At 42.0% G+C, this 19063-nt stretch overlaps 2 protein-coding genes across 2 annotated transcripts; both read right to left on the bottom strand.

Moving 5' to 3' along the window:
• Positions 1-1061: 1061 nt before the first annotated feature.
• On the bottom strand, positions 1062-5445 carry LOC117261310 (uncharacterized). The gene has a single exon (XM_033633686.2). It carries the CDS (start codon positions 5226-5228, stop codon positions 1998-2000), a length of 3231 nt encoding a protein of 1076 aa, XP_033489577.2. The 5' UTR covers positions 5229-5445; the 3' UTR covers positions 1062-1997.
• A 3586-nt stretch (positions 5446-9031) lies between these two features.
• LOC117265116 (organic solute transporter subunit alpha-like) lies at positions 9032-15309 on the bottom strand. Its single transcript, XM_033639539.2, has 8 exons — positions 14969-15309; positions 14013-14164; positions 13757-13830; positions 12012-12170; positions 11693-11804; positions 11471-11617; positions 10378-10483; positions 9032-10282 (listed from the first exon to the last, which is right to left on the bottom strand). Exons 1-8 carry the CDS (start codon positions 15042-15044, stop codon positions 10122-10124), a joined length of 987 nt encoding a protein of 328 aa, XP_033495430.1. The 5' UTR covers positions 15045-15309; the 3' UTR covers positions 9032-10121.
• Positions 15310-19063: the final 3754 nt, after the last annotated feature.

Genomic DNA, 19063 nt, shown 5'->3' with positions numbered 1-19063 from the left:
TGATGATAAATCTGCATGCTGTTAAAGACTGTTTTTCAATATTTTAAACCCAAAATCTCAGGTGTTACTAAGAGGCAAACCTGTGTTGCGTCAGAGCCTCAGGGGGAGACTGTTCTTTTTCTCAGGGAGATGCTTTTACCCTCTGTAGCCTGTATCAACACCTGATGCGGTGAAATCCTCGTGTTTTCTCAGGCGAAGTGATGGTCCTTTTTTCTCAGCTTGCAGCCTCTGGCTTCCTGAAGTACACAGAGGTCTTTTTGTGTCACCACCGCACTGCTTTTTTTTCGTAAGAAATTCACCCTTTGTCCTTTGCGCTTTATTCCTAACAGCAGACTCCTCTTAACGTTACCCCATGACTCAGATCAGCGTCCCATCTTTAACCTGTGGTTTTTCCCTCTCACCACTAGACTTGCTTTTCAACATGTTTTCCTACATTTATAGCCTTCGTGCAACATCAAAGATAGTCTCTTTTTTTTTGTTCACGACAGCCTTTTCAGTTCAAATAAGTATCTGTATTGTGTTCTTTTCTGCACTGATATCAAACTGATATTAAACGTCTAAATCAAATAACCCACTCAGACATAATGCAGCACATCCGTCGGGAGCATTTCACACTAAGAATAGCAATGACACACATTCCCTAACCCTTTTCCTGATAATAAGGTATGCATGTTAAGCGTTTTCCCTTGCAGCTGATTGGCTGGGCTCTCTTGACATTCATTTGCTCGCTTTTCAGGTCAGTGAGCTTTGAGTGTGGATGATGTTGGAATGATGTTCCTACAGTATGAGGACACTCTGAGCCCAGGCTGTAGTAAGACGGTGAGTCACAGTGGGGATTTGTCAGTGATTATATAGAATGTTTGTCATATCTCTTTACTCTGCTCTTGAACTTTTCCCTCATGTAATTCCCTTCCGCGTAAAATTCTCCCAAGAGATGCTGTAGTGCTTCTTAATACCAAGCCAGTAAATCGTAATGTGTGCCCACATTATTCCTCATCTGTCTCCAACTGCCACAATGTAGAAAACATGCAGGATATAATTCACAACTTAAACAGATCTCATCTTGCAAAGTACTTATATTGTTTTATTGATTAAATAGGAAACAGAACAACATAGATGAGACTATACACAGAGATATTGTTCTCATCTGAGTATAAGTGGGATAAAGATTAGGACGTGCCAGTGTACGAGAGATCTCATCTCAGTATCCTCTCTGTCCATAGTGCCATTCATAATGGCTGCTGTCCATTACACTGGGAGCAATTATTTCCACTCCTCCCATAAAAACCAGTCTTCCCCATAGTTCACAGTGAGATCTGATCATGTTACATATGAGCAGGCGGACACACAGGCGCTGTACAGTTCAACATGTTGTGCAAAAAATTAATGGCACGTTTTATGCTACATACATCCAGAGATAGGTGTGGAATGTAAATTTGGTTGTTGCATTAATTTATAGAGCTCCTGCTGTTCTTCTCCTGACATAAATAAAGAGTAAAGGGACTGGTTATTATCAAAGACTCGCTGGAAAGAAAGACAAAAAAGAGTTGACCGTTCCTACAAAAAGTGGGAGTAACAAAAGTTAAAAGTACTGTAGAAAAGATTAATTCTGAAAGTCTGTCGGAAAAAGCACCCTTAAAAAGGCACTCGCCCGTGTTGTGTGTGTGTGACTGTGTTCCCAGAAGACCTTTTTTCTTGCTTATCCTTAGTTCCCGATGCTGCTGTGTGTTCAGGTGTGACCCCGAACCTTTCCTGAGTGCATGTCCAGTTGGCTCAGCACCAAAGAGCCAGGCTTGTTGCTTTGGCTCCTTGTGGAGATGTTTTGTGCTTGAGTGCTGTCAGCCTCCTTGACTTTGTTACTGTTGCTTATGTTGTTGTGAAGCCAAGAATTACAGTCTAGAAACGTTAATTAAAAAAGGGTGGTCATGTAGTAATATTGGAAAAAAAGTTGCAGTCAAAGCCATAATCTGTATTGTTGGTCGGTTCAGTCCATTGTTTTATTTTCTTAACTGGGTGCTGCCGCCTGCAGCTGCAGGTTTAGTGCCAGACCTGCGGACAGGAACCTTGGACACTGGTATCTTAGTGCGAGCGGGCTCTTTAGCTTGAGGGATTTGGGAGGCTGCGTGAGACTGTGCGCCATGCTTCACAGGGATCTTTGAGTCACGCGGTAAACTGGTGAGGACTTTCGGCTGGGGAAGCTGCTGACTCTCCTCCTGGGCGTGTTTTGAGGTGGGCACATTAGCCTCAACATCACTGATTTTATCTCTGCTCCCTGCACCATGTGAGTTGAAATGGGGCCTGTCGTCTTCAGGAGTAGGTGGATCCCTGCTTGCTTCATCATCATGCTGACTGTCCCGGACAGGTATTTTGGCTGCTCTGCCCCCTCCAACTACAGGTATTTTGCTAAGTCCCGATGGTTTAGCTTGTGGTATCTTTCTTTCTCTGGGGGGGCCCTGGACGCTCGTTCGTGTCTCAGTATACAGTTCTTCTGTTTTAGGCAGCACAGTCTGGGCCCCCTGGGCACCCGTGCCACTTGAACTAGTCAGTTGCCCATCTACTGATGCCTGTCCACTTCCTATCATCTTAGCAGCCTCACTCAGACAAGGTGCAGGAGGAGAGGAAGGAGAGGGTACAGGGCAAGTGGCAGGAGTTGTTACAGGAGGGGCTTTAGATTGAGAAACTGGGATCTGAGCAGGAGCAGGTGGATCTTTAACTACAGAAACTGGAATTTGAGCAGGAGCAGGAGGGGGTTTAGCTACAGAAACTGGGATCTGAGCAGGAGCAGGAGGAGGTTTAGCTACAGAAACTGGAATTTGAACAGGAGCAGGAGGGGCTTTAGCTACAGAAACTGGGATCTGAACAGGAGCAGGAGGAGGTTTAGCTACAGAAACTGGGATCTGAGCAGATGCAGGAGGGGCTTTAGATTGAGAAACTTGAATTTGAGCAGGAGCAGGTGTTTCTTTAGGTACAGAATTTGGGATCTGAGCCGGAGCCGGAGGGGCTTTAGACTGAAAGACTTGCATTTGAGCAGGTGGTTCTTTCGGTACAGAAACTGGGATCTGAGCAGGAGGAGCTTTAGACTGAGTAATTGAGATCAAAGCTGGAGCAGTTGGATCTTTTGGTACAGAAACTGGGATCTGAGCAGGAGGGGCTTTAGATTGAGAGACTGGGGTCTGACCTGTGGGAGGAGGTGTTGCGGATGCTGTAGAAACAACAGCATGAGTGGTTGGGGTTGGTGTGGGAGCAGGGGGTGTCTTATCTAAAGACACTGGTGCAGGAGTGGGTTTAGTCGTGGGAGGAACCTTATCTAAAGAAGTTAAAGATGGCGTTGGGACAGATGCAGGGCTGGGTTGGGTTTTAGTTGTGGCAGTCAGAGTAGAGGAAGGAACATCTGGAACACTTACAAGAGTGGAAGAGGGCTTACTTAAGTCCACTGGGCTAGAGGTAAGTGATGGTTTGGAGAGGGCCGCAGATACCGAGCCTGAGGTCGTAGTTGATGTGGGAACCGTTGTCATCTTAGAGGGTGGAGGAGAGGGGGGTTTAGTTGTAACAGCACTGGCTGGTGATACTGTCACTGGGGCTTTAGATTCTCCTGCAGCTGAACTCAGGGAAGGTTTGTAGGAAGTGGAAGTTTGCAGGTTCAAGCTGCTAGCTGAATCCAGTTTAACAGGTGGAGGCTGGGTAAAAGCAACAGCTGTGGGAGGGCTATGGGTTACTGGTGGAGGTTTAGCTGATGTAGTTGTTGGAGTCACAACAGGGATAGGTTTACTTACTGAAGCAACAACTTGAGGAGGTGCTGCGATCACCTCTGAAGCCAATTTGCTAGCCGTACTGGTAAGAGTTGGACTAGCTGAGGGAGCCTTTACTACAGTGGCAGGTGTGTTCGGAGGAGCTGTTGAAGAAGCAGAGGTGATGCTCAGTGTGGATTTAACGGTCATGGAAGGAGGAGCCATTATTGGAGCCGAAAGGCTTGTTAACGTTACAGGGGTAGTTGAGGTTCTCGTTGCAATGGGCGAAGGAGTTGATTTAATTTTTACGCTAGCAGAAGGCTCAGGGGCTGGAGTAGAGTCCGAACTCAGTTTGACTGACTGAGTCGTCAAAGTGGAAGATTTGGTCAACGTCGTGATGATGGAGCTTGGCTTGGGAGAAGAGGTTGCAGTTGTCTTTGTCAGAGGAGTAAAGGATTGGGTAGAGGTTGTTGTGGGGACGGCTACAGGAGAGGGTTTTGCCGTAGCAGCTGTGTTGATGAAGGCAGAGGTCGGTGGAGATGAGATGGTGGGTTTGGAGAAGAGAGATGTGGATGATGGCGTGACTTCAGTCCCCGCAGCACTCACAGGACTGCTCGCTTTTCCCCACTCTGCCTCCACATCAGCCATAATGTCTCCACCCCCTGTGATTGAGTCAAAGGTCAGGAGAGAGGAGATGTCTGCCAGCAGGCAGCTCAGGCTGTTATCCCCGGGTACCAAGGGTGGTTCAGAGGTGGGTAAAGGCGGCACATGCTCATCAGTTCTACTCACATCGCCTGCCGTCACCTGGGGAGTTGAGGTCTCTGATGGGGACGTAGCTTCACTGTCCTGTGTTGCAAAGCTCTTTTCAGGCTCATAGCTCTCAGTCTCTGGGCTGTCCAGAGAGCGAGGATGGGATTTGGGGGTGAGGGTGAGGTCCTCTTTGATGATTTCCACACTGTTGGCACGGGACGACATGAGAAGTGGGCTCGGAGGGGCTTCCTCCTTCTCCTCTTTATCTTTTGATTTAAACTTAACATTGCCAAACAGACCCTTCAGCCCACGACGGTGCCGACCCACAGGCTGGGACACGGTGTGAACCCTGCGGTCCCCCACTCCTCTCCGACCACCCCTCAGCAGCGACAGGAAGCTGAGGGACTTGGCTGAGCTGGCTGAAGAAATGGAGGCACGAGCTGGGGCTGCAGCCATAACGCCATCTTCACCGAGAGCCTCCTCTTCTGCCTGCTCCCTCTCTCCTTGACTCACCTCCTGTGCCTTTTCCTTGTCTGGCTCCTGCTCTGAATCTGGTGCAGCAGTCTCAGATAATCCATCACTGGTTTTGCTCCTGATAACAGGTGACTTGTTGTTCCCATCCCCTTTGCCACGAATAGAAAAAATGTTACCTGGCTTGCGTTTGCCAAACAGCTTGAATCCTTTTCTGATTTTTCCACTCGACTGGGATTCACAAGGCGGGGGGTCCATGTTCTCTGTTTGTACATCCATCTTCTCTCTGCTTCCCCCTTTCTCTGTATCCTCCAGTCACTTGCTGCAGTTATTATTCCCCAGCTGGTGGACTGAGCATTTATATCCAGACCTTATCTCTGTCTCCGTCTGTAGCCTTGCTTTACCACTGTTGCTCTCAGTGCGTTTCTTTATCGGTTGTCTGTATCCCTCCCTCTGTCTATCTTTCCCATCCAGCCCTTTCTCCTCTATTTCTCCCTTGAAAGCCCCTCCCCTTTGCCTCGTTTTTGTCTGGCTGCTCTCCCTGGTTGCCATAGCAACTGAGGAGCTAAGCAGCTTTCGTCAGCAATGCAGAGCCAGGGGCTGTCGACAACCCACCCTGAACACAGCTTTCCCTTCCTCTCTCTCTTCCTCTCTGTCTGATGACTCTGTTTACATAACAGCAGAGACAAACACTCCATTAATAGGGCCAAATTTTGAATTCTGAATGATCTGGCTTTATATAAACATCACATCCAGATTAATGCAATGTATCTTCATATGCAGCCTAATAATCTTTTAATGGAACAGATTTGCTTTTATTTTAAATAAACTGGTGTTATTCGCATTGAGTGTGTCACAGGAACCCACTGTAACTCACCCAAGTGTATTGAAAATATATTTAAAATGTCAGATAGTAATTGCAGTAAAGTGGAACCATTTAGTATATTCAAGTTTGGAAAATAATTAGCATATTGACCCATATGCCTATATGCATAATATTTTTCTCTTTTGATCCATCATCTATGTTGGATATTACTTCAAAAAGCCTCATTTAAACACCTATTAGAGAACAAAAACCCCAAAGTAAAGCTTCCTGTGACGTGTAACTGTTGATGTTATTATAAAATCAGATTAAAAGGCATGACTTTTTACCAGCTTTGACAGTCAAATGCACTCCTGAAGACAATCAAGCCATTGAGAATAATTACATAATTGAAAATGAACAGATTCAGGGAAATTAAATTCTTCAGGAAAAGGGAAAAAAATGTCCTCATACTGATATATAGGGCAAATAAACAAGCACAAAAGTCGAAGGTAAACACATAAACAAGAACCAAAAAAGCACAGACTAAACAAAAGCACAGCATCATCTCTTCAGGGTTCATAACATTCACTAGAGACCATCTTCACCCCAGCCGGCCCGTGATACAATGACCCACAATTTAAAATAACTTATAATCCCACGGGCGTAATGTAGAGGGGAAAATGGCCCCCTCTTCACTTTCTACCCTCTTACTTCCAGCACCCTTTCCCAGAAGACACCCATCTTTGAACTTGGCCTTCATTTTGATCTCAGCTGCACATCTGTAAAGTTTTGTGACTGCATTTTCCTCAATCCACAGACAGACAGACAAATGAACACCTGGCCTCTAGTCACCAGGAGCACATTTTGCCATTTTCGCGCGCGCACACACACACACACACACACACACACACACACACACACACACAAACAGACTCACGATTATGGCGATGATTCAAGAGTCTGTCAGCATGGCACAAGTCCTTGAAGGAGTCATCAAGTGACCAGATCAAACCTGGAAACCAAAGAAAAGTCACCCATGGCACAGCCAGTCCTCTCACCAGTATGATGGTAATTCATTTAAAAAAAGAAGTATTCGTGATATCAATTAAATGTAAGCTGTACATCTAAAAGGCAAACACATTTCTAAAAATTATAGTGTCAGGCTCCTATGACACGTTTACTCCTTTCATAGAAGGCAAATAAATGTGATTTTTGTTTGGGTTATGCATGAACTCAAATGACGCATTCTCTGTCATCAGCTAAACCAGCTCTGGATGTTCAGGTCTGACTTGACTTTTCTAGTTATAGAGGACAACTGTAGGGGCTACAGCAAATGCTGGCTTGGAGATCTTGGGTAAACACAACCTAACCAGTTTAATGTTGTAAGCCAGTTTAATGGATACTCTGTTTGCTTGGCACAAGCACTTCGAAATGATTTAATTCTTCCCCTTTAAAATGGGGAACTGTAAAACTCTGGTAAACTTTGTTGTATTCACCATTTTAAAATATAAAGATTGTGTTTAGGTTGATCTGAAAACAAATAATCAATATAAATTAATCATGGAAGTTTAAGGAGCGGCGACTGGTGTTGGGATGGAACAAGTGCGGCCTCTTGTGGTTGCTCAGGAAACAACACGTGGCACAGTTAGGCTGTAGACGGCTGTTAAGTGCACACACGGAGTCTGAAAATAAAGCTGCTGTCTCATCCGCATGTATTCCCTGTCCCAAATAAGTCTGAGTAAGTGGGTCAGCAATCTTTGAACAAATCTGGCTGTTTTTTTGTTAAGAAGACACAGCAGGAGGCTTAAGGGTAGAGTCACACTGGTACGCAGTTGTACAGGGCCAACAGTAAGGATTAAGTTTCCTCACAAAAACGTTTATGCAAGTATCAGTCTGTAGAATAACAATAGAAAGAACAGATCATTTTTACCAATTTGTATCAGTGCTTCGATTCTCAGTATATGTGAATACATGCAACTTGGGCTTTGTAACTGAATACTGTGTTTGCATTTACTTCCCATGAGAGTACAAAAAATCATCAGAGGTCAATGTAGGCCTTTCTCAAACATGCCCACACCTTGACCAAAGTCACCATTATTGTGATGACCACAGACTGGTCACTAAACCATTAGACTAAGGACTTTCACATATCATCTGTTACTCAACTGCTCTCAGAAGTTAGAATAGGTCCCCATCTCCCCATAGCCCTCAGTCTTAGCCCTGCCTCTCCTTAGGGATGTGTGCTGAGCCCCCTACTCTACACTCTCTACACTGATGACTGCAAACCCACACACCTGAGCAATGTCATCATCGAGTTAGCATATGATACAACTGTGGTGCATAGAGACAACCCGGTCCTGAACATGAACCAGGTTGTCCTTGCGCCAAAACCAAAGAACTGATCATCTAGTAAAGAGGGAAAAAATCTAATCCACATCCCATCCACACCAACGGAGACTGTGTGGAGAGAGTATTGAAGTTCCTGGGTGTACATGATGGATGATGGATGATGACAACTTAATACCTAGAGCTAGAACTGAAGAAGCCTCTTGGATGAGAAGTGAACGTCTTCAAGAAACTCAAGTAAGTCCAGTCGCCTATGAGAGTAGCACTTAAGACGTGGATGGTGACCTGTCATGAAATGCAAATACCACTGCGCTTGTGAAGAAGGCACAGCATTGTCTCCATTTCCTTAGCAGCATTGAAAAGAACAACCTGGCTGAACAACTGTTGGTGTCCTTCTATTGCTGCTCCATCAAGAGTGTGCTGTGTTATAGCACAAAGAAAAGCACTCCAGAGGGTCATTTCCACAGCCCAAAAAAACATCGGCTGCACTCTACTTCTCCCTTGAGGACATTTAGAGCACGTAGCTTTTTCAAGGACTCATCCCACCGCAACATCACCTGTTTGAGCCATCACCTTCTGGAAGGTGTTTCAGGGCCATTAAGTCACAGCCAAACAGACTGAAAAACAGTTTCTATCCCAGATGCACTCAACATGAACACCTGAAATACACTGTGATGTGCAATATGATAGTCTATATGATAGTATCACCCATAAGCATAATATGCAATATGGTGTGTGGGCATATGTGCTATGTTTTGTTTTATATGTTGTTGTGTTTTTTTGCTTTCTTTTCATAGTTATATTTTATTCATCTTATTTTGTAATCATGCTCTTTTTATCACTTGCACTGGCAAGGATAGCCACCCAATTTAATCGTACATGTACAAAGACAATAAAGGTCACACACACACACACACACACACACAATAACACAAATAAATAGGTGTTTTTATTTACCGTTCTCCAGGCAAATGTAAAAATAACACTCTGATGCAAACAAAAATTCATAAACCTGCACACTCCCGGCCAAAGGACCACTTTTCCAATTTTTAAACCTTTCTTCCTCTCTGTTTAGTTCCAGTATAACATGTATACAAACACTGCACAGCATGCTGTTACACTTCTCTGTATATTCTGGATTTTGTAGGAAGGCTCTGCTCCTCACCTGCAGATCCTAGTTACAGTCTGAAAATCCCCAGTGTCTCCAATAATGCTCTGAAACTAGTGAAGCTTAAAAGAATACTTTGTCATTGTGATAAATACACATATTTGCTCTCTTACAGAGATTTAGATGAGATGATTGATACCACTTTTATATCTGTACAGTAGCCTAAATACTGTATGGGATGTAATGACTCCAGGAAGTCATTGCGCACAGTCAAGAAAAAGTCCTGCGCATAACTTCCTGAAAACCACTAGTAGGCTTTAGAGATGCTGGTGGGATGATTTTTTTGGACAGAGACAGGCTAGCCAATTCTCCATTTCTAATTGTTGTACCATGCTAACTGCTGAAGCCAACCCAATTGTCAGAAAAAATGTTGGCATTGCATGTTTCTGCATGCATTGGCATTGCATCACAACTAGTTTTTGTTGTTTGTTGGTCTCGAGGGGTCTGGTCCATGTGACACAGCTTCCATTATCCTCTGCACCTTTCATTGGCAAAGTCAGCTCATATATTACATCACTTTGAAAATGGTGATGTGATACATATGAAACATGCAAATACAACTTATTTGTGGTTTTTCTGAAACGAACATTACCAACATTTTCTTCTGGCGACAGGTCTAAATTGGCAGTAGCTTCATATTTTCTGCACAGACATAAAAATACAAAGAAAATAGGAATGAAAGTCAGAAGAGGAAAGCTGTTTTCTCTCTTCTTAAATTTAAGTGACAAAAATGAGGTAAAAATAAAAACTTAATATCAGACTTATGACTATTTGATGATCTCTAAACTTTGATGGTGCGATACATCATTTAAGAGCAGTGCTGACGCCCACTCTTTCGTCACTGTCTCCTTTTTCAGACGTCATGCTCCATGAGACAAGCCTGCAGGGCGGCTTTAGCATTCTGGTCATTGTCATGTTCCTCAGGGGGAAGTGGGTCATATGTACGACGGTACAAATTCCGAGTGACCAAAGTGATGATGAACATCTCCATGATCATCATTTGCTGATTTAGCACTGCAGGACAGGGAGGGAGAGAGAACAAAATCAGGGTTTCAGATGGATTAGTTCACCTCACATGTTAGCAGCAGACATTCAGAGATGTTTCTTACTGGAGGCACGAGCTTGAGAAGAGAAGGGAGGGGAGCAGGCGATGGTCCCATCTAAAGCCAGGATGTTAATGATTGATGTCTGCAGCTGACTCAGTACAAGTACTAGCTGAAAAGAAAACACAACACCTGATGAGTTACGCATTGTACATATGGTGTACATGCAGCTAAAATACACTCTAAATATGAATATTTTATGTGTTATGGCACCAAAGAAATACAACGACAGTCAATGGGACTGGTGTTAAAGGTGTAGTGTGCAAGATTTAGTGGCATCTAGTGTTGAGTTTGAGTACTGCAGCAAATGAAACTGATCCCATGTGCCAAGGTTGTGGGGAACTATGGTGGCCAATATGAAAATGCAAAAATTCAAATGGCCATATCTAGAACTGTTGTTTGTTTTGTCAATTCTGGGCTACTGTAGGAACATGGGGAGGTGCAATATTGCGGACTCCATGGAAGAAGACCCTCTTTGTATGTAGATATAAACAGCTCAGTTTAAGGTAACGAAAACTGTTATTTTCAGGTGCATATTAAGAAAACATACTTATTATATTTAGTTTCTTCCAATGTATCTCCCTAAATCTTACACACTGGACCTTTTAAGGAATACTTCACCCATAAAATGATCATTTGTATATCAGTTACTCGCCGAGTATTAAGTTAAATTTATGAGGAAAACTTCATTTTTCCCGCATGCCTCCACAGTCAATAAAGAATTCAAAAATGGAGAAAGTTCTTGATGAATTTCATCAAATGGGGATTTACATTTTAATTTACATTTAACAAAAGCAAGACTGTATCAAAACACACAACTTGTGCAGTATAATCCAACTCTCATTTATCCAGTCTTATGCTCAGTACTTCCCAAACACATGGTAAAATGGACCTGCACTTGTATAGCGCCTTTCTAGTCATCTGACCACCCAAAGTGCTTTTTACACTACGAGTCGCATTCACCCATTCACACACTGGTAGTTGAGGCTACCATACAAGGTGCCACCTTCTACTCTGTTTTTAATACATTCACTAACCAATGGAACATCGGGAGGAAATTGGGTTCAGCATCCATATGATATTGGTTGTGTTGACTCACCTGGTACATGGCATACTTTGGGACAATTTTGAGGGTGCGTAGAAAGCCGTTAGTGTTCATGAAGATGATGGCAACAGGCCAGAGGGAGGTGAGAGTGAGAACGCCAAGGAATGGGCCGATCCAAATGGCTGTACCAGTGATCTCTAACTGAAAAAGGAGCAAAGAAATATTTCAATGTCATGTCGTCAATTGGATGCATAGAGAAGTATTTTAAATACTTACATCAGAGAGGTCAAAGTTGCCATTTGTCCACAATATTATGGAGAGGACAGAGAGCACCGTCTTAAGGATTGCATACTGTAGAGCACCCAGCTTCAGGATGAATAACAGTCGCCTAAATGATCCCACCCAAAAAAAGATCCAGAGTAGAAATGTACACAATCATAATATAATATGCAGTCAGTATTAAAGGAGTAATGAAAATAATTAAGAGCAGGATTAAATTATCATTAAAAAAAACTCAGTTTATGGGCAATAAAGAGCACAGGCTTGAGTTATTGGAGCTGGAACAGTAACACACAGAGTGTATTTGTATAAATACCGTGACATGGGCACAAGAGGAAGACAGACGCAGCAGCAGCAGCAGGGTCCTGTTCTGATCCTAAATGGTTTACCGGAAAACCGGTTCAGAAAAGCAGTGCTGCCCCCAAACTCCTCAACCAGCAGAACCAAGACTTTATACACCACGACTGCAAAATAACTACACAGAGAAGGAAAACAGATTTAGATCAGTTTATAGACACCAGATATGTCATAATTCTCAATAATCACTCTGGAGCACCACACTTTAGCTTCACTGTACGTGATGGTATATTCAAGCTTTTTCAGCAAGGGAGCCATATGACACATTACGTTTTTCATTTATCACATAAAACACATCTACCTTTGACATGTGAGAACAAATTAACCCTTGTTAAAGGATGTTGACCCTGCTGGTAAATATGCTGTTCTGCTGATTAATCTCATAAATCAGAAAGCACATAAATACATCACTGCAGTCGGCAAAAGCCTATAAAGATTTTGTTCATTTTATTGGAGATGACACATGCTGGTTGGAGATGTAGCATTGTCTTGGTGTGTAATGATTCACCAAGTGGTATAACTGTTGTCCTTCACTTAATCTATACAAGGCTTCAAGTCATCTTGTCTAGCAGATCCATCGGGCAAACCTTTCACTCTCTGCTGTATTTCTCTGGCATAATTTGTGTTGGAATATTCTGACCAGCAACAAATTAAAGGTTAAGGTTTCCATTATAAATAAATATGTTTTAATGGTTACAATTGTTTTTTAAACTGTGTTATTTGTGATTTAAAGTCATGCTGTGCATTTGTGCATACCAGGCCAATCACCGAGTTGGGTGGCACAATGTTAAAATGCTGTAATGAAGCAACCACTAGAAACAATTTGTACATGTTAAGATATTTTATGCAGGATTTTCCTGAATGTGTAGACTTATTCGTAGTAATCTCTCTAAATCGGCCATTCTGATCCACTAGAAGTGAGTGGCGGTGTATGTATCTGCAGAGACTCTGCCTTCTGGCTGTATTCTCTTGTTCTCTTCTTATTTTGCTTTGTTCAGGACATTTATGGGCACAGCACTCAGGTGAGGTCGGGATTTTATTAAAATGTAGCAACCAGGTTTGTGTGATTTTTTTGTTTAGTTTTGACTTATTTAGAATTACAGCCTGGCATAAAGGCTGTTATACGAAATATAATTTAATATTATATTATCTTATATTAATGTTATATGGAGGGAAACATAATAAAGGAAAGAATGGATTACTATTATAACCTGGAAGCTGATATGATAACAGTAGTAATGAGTTTACTGCAAAGTGAGACTTACAGGTCACAGCGTTAAGATAACAGACATTTAACAAACACTGGCTACTGCTAGTTTTTGACATTTAAAGTGGAGAGATTTTTGCTGAACTTATCATCATGAAGTCAATCTTGATTACACAATGTAATGGCTATAGAATAATGACACCATCAGCATCGCTTTCAACATGCAATTATGTCTCCCACTGGGTATTAAAAAAAGGCTCAAGTTACAGCACAAAGGAAGTGCGCTTTTGTTTCCCCTGGTAGCTATCAGTAGCTACCCCTAGTTACCAATGAGTATCGATAGGAAACGAGAGCAGAAGAGAACATCCGTAAATACAGATTCAATATCATATCTCAGCTTTTTAAAAATATCAAAGAAAAAAAAGACTCCGGTTTATGAGACAGTACTTTGCCTGAGCCCTGAGTACTAATTTTGGTGAAGTTGAGTGAAAACGTACCTGTTAGACGTCATGTCTGTGAACATGACTGCCCTCGGGATCCACATCCCAAAACAAGACATAACAGCAATGACCTAAAACAGAGAAACACAAGAATGTGCATACAATTAGATTTCATGTTGTATTTCATAAGGCCTTGTGCCCAAGTTCTGGAGACTTACTTCACAAATAAAGTGATTTATAATGATTATTGTCGGTTGATTGGTTTTAAAATTATCATTATTATTATAACACCAAAACAGGTCCGAATGCTTACTGGTGCTGCACCATTTATCCAAATGATGGTTGTCTTCTTGGGGTAGGGCAGTTTTTTATAAATATAGACACACTGCTCCAGGTACAGCAGCAGGGAGATGCAGGACATGAAGGTGAGCATGGAGTACAGGCACAAGCCAAACACATCCAGCTCTGATTGAAAACAGAGAGAGGGGGGGAGGAGGTTAAGTCAAAAATGTGCAGAACATTGTATTTTAGAAACAGAGGGAAATAAAAGAAGAAACTAGAGACACAGTATATACACACTATACGTGATACAGTGATCTGCAACTTAAAAAGAATAAAGAATGTGGGCCAGGGGCGTAAAATGTGTGTGTGTGTTTGTGTGTGTGTGTGTGTGTGTGTGTGTCAGTTGAGTTATTTTAATGAGAACATAGTGTGCTAGTACATGATTATTTTTTTAGGCTTTTGAACAGGGCAGAGTGAGGTGGGGTGAGGGGGGGGGGGGTTTCACACACAGCAAATGGTTGCAAGCTGGAGTCGAGCCTGCGACTGCGGGCATCGCCTCTGTACATGGGGCGCTGGCACTATCCACTACGCTACCAACGCCCCTGGCGTGAGCATGTTTTAAGATCACACTCAACTTTAAACTCGGCCTTCATTATGATCTCAATTACACAACTCTAAAGTTTGGTGACTGCTTCTTTGTGACATTATTGCTGTGACAAAATCTGTCCGCATACAGACAGACAGATATTCCAACACCTAGCAAAGTACTAAGAACTGCTCCCTTGGTAATTCCTGCCACAGAAGATGTCTCAAAGACCACATTTTGCAATGATAACACACACAAACACAGACATACGCTGAAAAAATACCAGCCCCACACACAGCTGCTCACGTTACACTGCTGAGTGAATTCCAAATGTCATTAGCTCAGACTTGTTGATAAAGAAACATTATCACAAGCAGGATGTGGTGATGCAGGTCACTTACGTTTTATCACGTCGATAGCCAGCGGGGGCTCTTGTAAACAAGCTGGATTGATGGTGCTGTTGAGGGCTTCCTCCATGGTGTCCAAGTATTCTTCCTGAGAAATTCACTAATAGACTTAAGTTTAAGAAGAAATTCTCTAGACAAATTAAATTGAACTTTAGATCCTGGATTAAATGACCTCAGTGAAACCTGATCAATAAAAATAACAAGCTAAATAAAATAACAAGGTCTACTACTACTGTTTCTGTTTCCCGTTACATTGCAGTGTCTGCCGGTGGATTCTAGTAGCAGACTTAACTGCGTGTGTACTTTACCCTTTAGGTGGCTTCTAAGGAGTGAAGGTGGGATGACAGCTTAGAAGTTTATGAGAACACCTCCGTAAGTGACTGTCGCTCATTCATTCACAGACTGAGGTCACAGTAATTAAAATAACACAAAGGTCAGAGTTGGGAGTCGTGAGATGAGCAAGTGAGACAGAATAACATTAACCTTGACAGTGTGTGTTATTTCCTTCCTACTAATTATAAAAGGATATAAAAAGATAAAGGAATGTTCTTCAAGCATGAGGAATATGTCTGTTTTATAATTCAGTTTCAGCAATACATCAAAGAGGGGCACTAATCATAGATAAATAAATGGACAAAAAAAAATTAAAAAGTTTCAGATTAGAAAACCTTGGATTATCTTTTATAATAAAGCTTTACTGGGGTCAAAGGGTTTCCTCTTCCCAACGTAAAACTGGGTGTTGAGACTCTTACAACTTTATCTGCTGTATATTTATGGAGAGGTGAACGGCACTGAGGTCGTTAACCTTTTCCCAGCTAGTCGGCCAATCTTGTTCCCTGCACAACATGTTCCTGTGCCAGAAAAATAACTCAATACGTGTCAATGCCTGCCTGAACATGTCTGGCAAATTTTAACCATCTTGACATGTGAAGAGGGCAGAGTCATGTCACCACTTTTTCTGTCATAATCTCTTTAATGAGAGCTGAGAGAGCATTGTTCCACATGTTCCTCATTCAGCATCTCTTTTTATAATTGTTTGACTTTGGAATATCCACCACTGCATTTTATTTACTGTAGGAAATATCGTGCACTATGTGATTTTGCCAAGTAGGACATGCTCCTGTATGACCATCCTACATTGTATTCCAGGACAAACACTGCAATCAACCAATCACAGCACCTCTGACATCATCGGTGTGCTGCTCCTGTGGCTCTTTCAAAATCCCTTTGTGCCTCTTCAGAGCAAAGCTAGTTTTCTAATTAAGTTAGTACAATTGAACAAAATGCTCAGTAACATTGAACAAAAACCTTATAAGCTACTGCAGGGTCAGCAAGTTAGCTTGCTAATTAGGCAGGCTATGCTAACAAGTAGCCTAAGCTTACTGATGGACCAGAATATTATCAAGTAAGCTTGCTAACTAAGTAGGCTATACTAATAAGTAAGCTCGCCAATATCATTTGCAGTTGCAAAGACCTGCGATAGACACATTTTTCCTCCTTTTTAACAGCCTATTCATATTGCAGAGTTTGAGTTGATCCAGGACCATCACCACCATTTTGACCCTTGGATAATTTGTTCGTTGATCCAGAATCATCATCATCATCTTCATCCTGCGCAATTGGTTAGGTTAATCCAGGGACATCAATGCCATGTTGACCCTGGATAATTTGTATATATTGATCCAGGGCCATCACTGCTATGTTGATGCCGACATTAACAAATTATCCAGAATCGGTGTGATGATGATGATGATGATGATGATGGTAAGTTAGTCCTGTATAAATCTGATCAAAACTATCCAGGATCCACATGGAAAAAGGTGGGAAATTGTGTTAATTGCAGGAATCTTCAACTGAAAATGAAATTATCCTTACTCTGTCGGTGAACAGTTTACTTGTTAGCATAGCTTACCTACTTAGCAAGCTAACTCGCTAATATTCCAGCCTATTGGCAAGCTTCTTTGTTAACATAGCACACCTACTTAGCAAGCTAGCTCGCTAGTATTCTTGTCTACTGTCAAGTTTACTCTTTAACATAGCATACCTACTTAGCAAGCTAGCTCGCTGATATTCTTGTCTGTTGGCAAGTTTACTTACTAGCTTAACCAACCTAGTTAGTAAGCTAACTCGCTAATATTTTAGCCTATTGGCAAGCTTCCTTGTTAACGTAGCATACCTACTTAGCAAGCTAGCCCGCTAATATTCTTGTCTATTGGCAAGTTAACTTATTAGTAGAACCAACCCATAGATAAATATACGTAGATGCCGCACCCTGGCTTGTGGGATGCGTCAATACCGCCGCCATCTTGCCTAGATGCTCTTATCGGTACAGACCCATGTCAGACTCGGCAAAAATGCCACATTTTTGCTCTGCATTTGGGTGTACTAACGAAAGAAGTGTTAAAACCAAGTAGAAGGGAATAACAATCCACAGGTAAGAAGTTGTTTTACAATATTTTACTGTTACGAACATGTTTAATGAGATATATATCTCAAAAAGTGATCCTTCTTTTAAGCTAATCAAGTAAAGTAACTGTCCTGATCTGGGGGTCCATGTCATTGGTTCGACAGCCCATTAGTCCGACTGTCCGTGGTGCTGAACGGCTCGCGGCGGGCGTATGGTGCGCCGCGACCGGCTTGAGGCGGAGCAGGCTCACGGCTTATGTGTTTGCCACTTTCTTTTTCATTTTAACCCACACCATGATTTTTTCCTGACCCTAACCAAGTGGTTTTTGTGCCTAAACCTAACCAGACCTTAACCAGAGGGCATCATGATGATTTCGGAACGGACTTCGGAACAATGAGTTTAATATGGTCGGAACAATGGGATGTCGAACCAATGGGCAGTTCCCCTGATCTGGTCCTAATGCCAAATTAAGCTAACGCTATGTCACACAACTTAAAGAAAAAAGGTTAACATTTATATAATATTATTTATAAAATTATGATGCTTTGTCAAACAGCTATGTTGGTGTATGTGTTATTCCAAATTGTCAACTATCTGTTTCATGGCACCAACATGACATAACGCAGTATAACGTTAGTAGATAACTTGTGGCCTGAATTGTAACTACAAATGATGTGGAACTACGTTTTTCTGACACACTTATTTTGTGTGTAATTTCCCCCCCCAAAAAAAACACAGATAGAAGACGGGCATGGGTAGCAGCAGTGAGGAGAAAGGACTTTGTCCCGAGCGACTCCTCAGTCATCTGCAGCTGTCACTTCAGACCTGAGGACTTCGACAGGACTGGGCAGACTCCTAAAAATAATACTAGCTACTGTACACTGTATTTTTTGTAAATATGACCTAATAATGTAAACAGTTCTGTGTCCAGGCTCCCATGAGCACTGTGGTGTTATACATATGAGATTAACGCAAAATTTTGTGTAAACATGCAGCTCTAAGTCATTTATTTTCACTTGTACAAAACCAACATTTGTTAATCAGAATCTACACTGCAGCTCGGCACAACCCTGCTGATACACTATTTTTTGCACATTGTGTGAAATGTGAATAAACATTTATAGTCAAAATTAATAATTAAATGACATCATGGTGGGCATTGTACATCTAGTAAGAAAAAAGAATATTTATTACATGGGTAAAGTTTAGTTTAAATGTGTTGTAGAACTATTAGTTACTTTATCTACATAAGATCAAATATTTTGGTATCAAAAGCTGCATTTTTTATTTAACCAAGTATCCTGTATCATAACTACAAGTCTGACAATTGTAACAAACCGAACCGCATGAAAATCGGTTGAGAATTCAGCGAGTAATGATGATTTTAATCATAAATAATCTCCTGCCTCAATAGACATACATGCATTAGGCAGCGCGGCTCCACCTGGGCAAGATGGCGGCTGCGTTGACGTATCGCTCCAGTGAGGAGCACCGTTGAATGCGGCATCTACGTATATATATCTATGGAACCAACCTAATAAGCAAGCTAACTTGCTAATATTCTAGCCTATTGGCAAGCTTCCTTATTAACATAGCTCACCTACTTAGCAAGCTAGCTCGCTAGTATTCTTGTCTATTGGCAAGGTAACTTATTAGTAGAACCAACCTAGTTAGTAAGCTAA

The sequence above is a fragment of the Epinephelus lanceolatus genome, chromosome 11 (genome assembly GCF_041903045.1).
Source record: "Epinephelus lanceolatus isolate andai-2023 chromosome 11, ASM4190304v1, whole genome shotgun sequence".
In the NCBI taxonomy this organism is placed as follows: Eukaryota; Metazoa; Chordata; class Actinopteri; order Perciformes; family Serranidae; genus Epinephelus; species Epinephelus lanceolatus.
The sequence above is the reverse complement of the archived record's forward strand: the minus strand, read 5'-3'. Positions and strand labels throughout refer to the sequence as shown.

Excerpts from the sequence above, each read along its gene's own strand:
- LOC117265116 (XM_033639539.2), bottom strand. The coding sequence starts at position 15,044 with ATGGAGGAAGCCCTCAACAGCACCATCAATCCAGCTTGTTTACAAGAG. Across the intron at positions 11,618-11,692 it reads GCAACTTTGACCTCTCTGAT|TTAGAGATCACTGGTACAGC; the intron begins GTAAGTATTTAA and ends CTCCTTTTTCAG. Across the intron at positions 10,484-11,470 it reads CAAAGTATGCCATGTACCAG|CTAGTACTTGTACTGAGTCA; the intron begins GTGAGTCAACAC and ends TTTTCTTTTCAG.
- LOC117261310 (XM_033633686.2), bottom strand. The coding sequence starts at position 5,228 with ATGGATGTACAAACAGAGAACATGGACCCCCCGCCTTGTGAATCCCAG.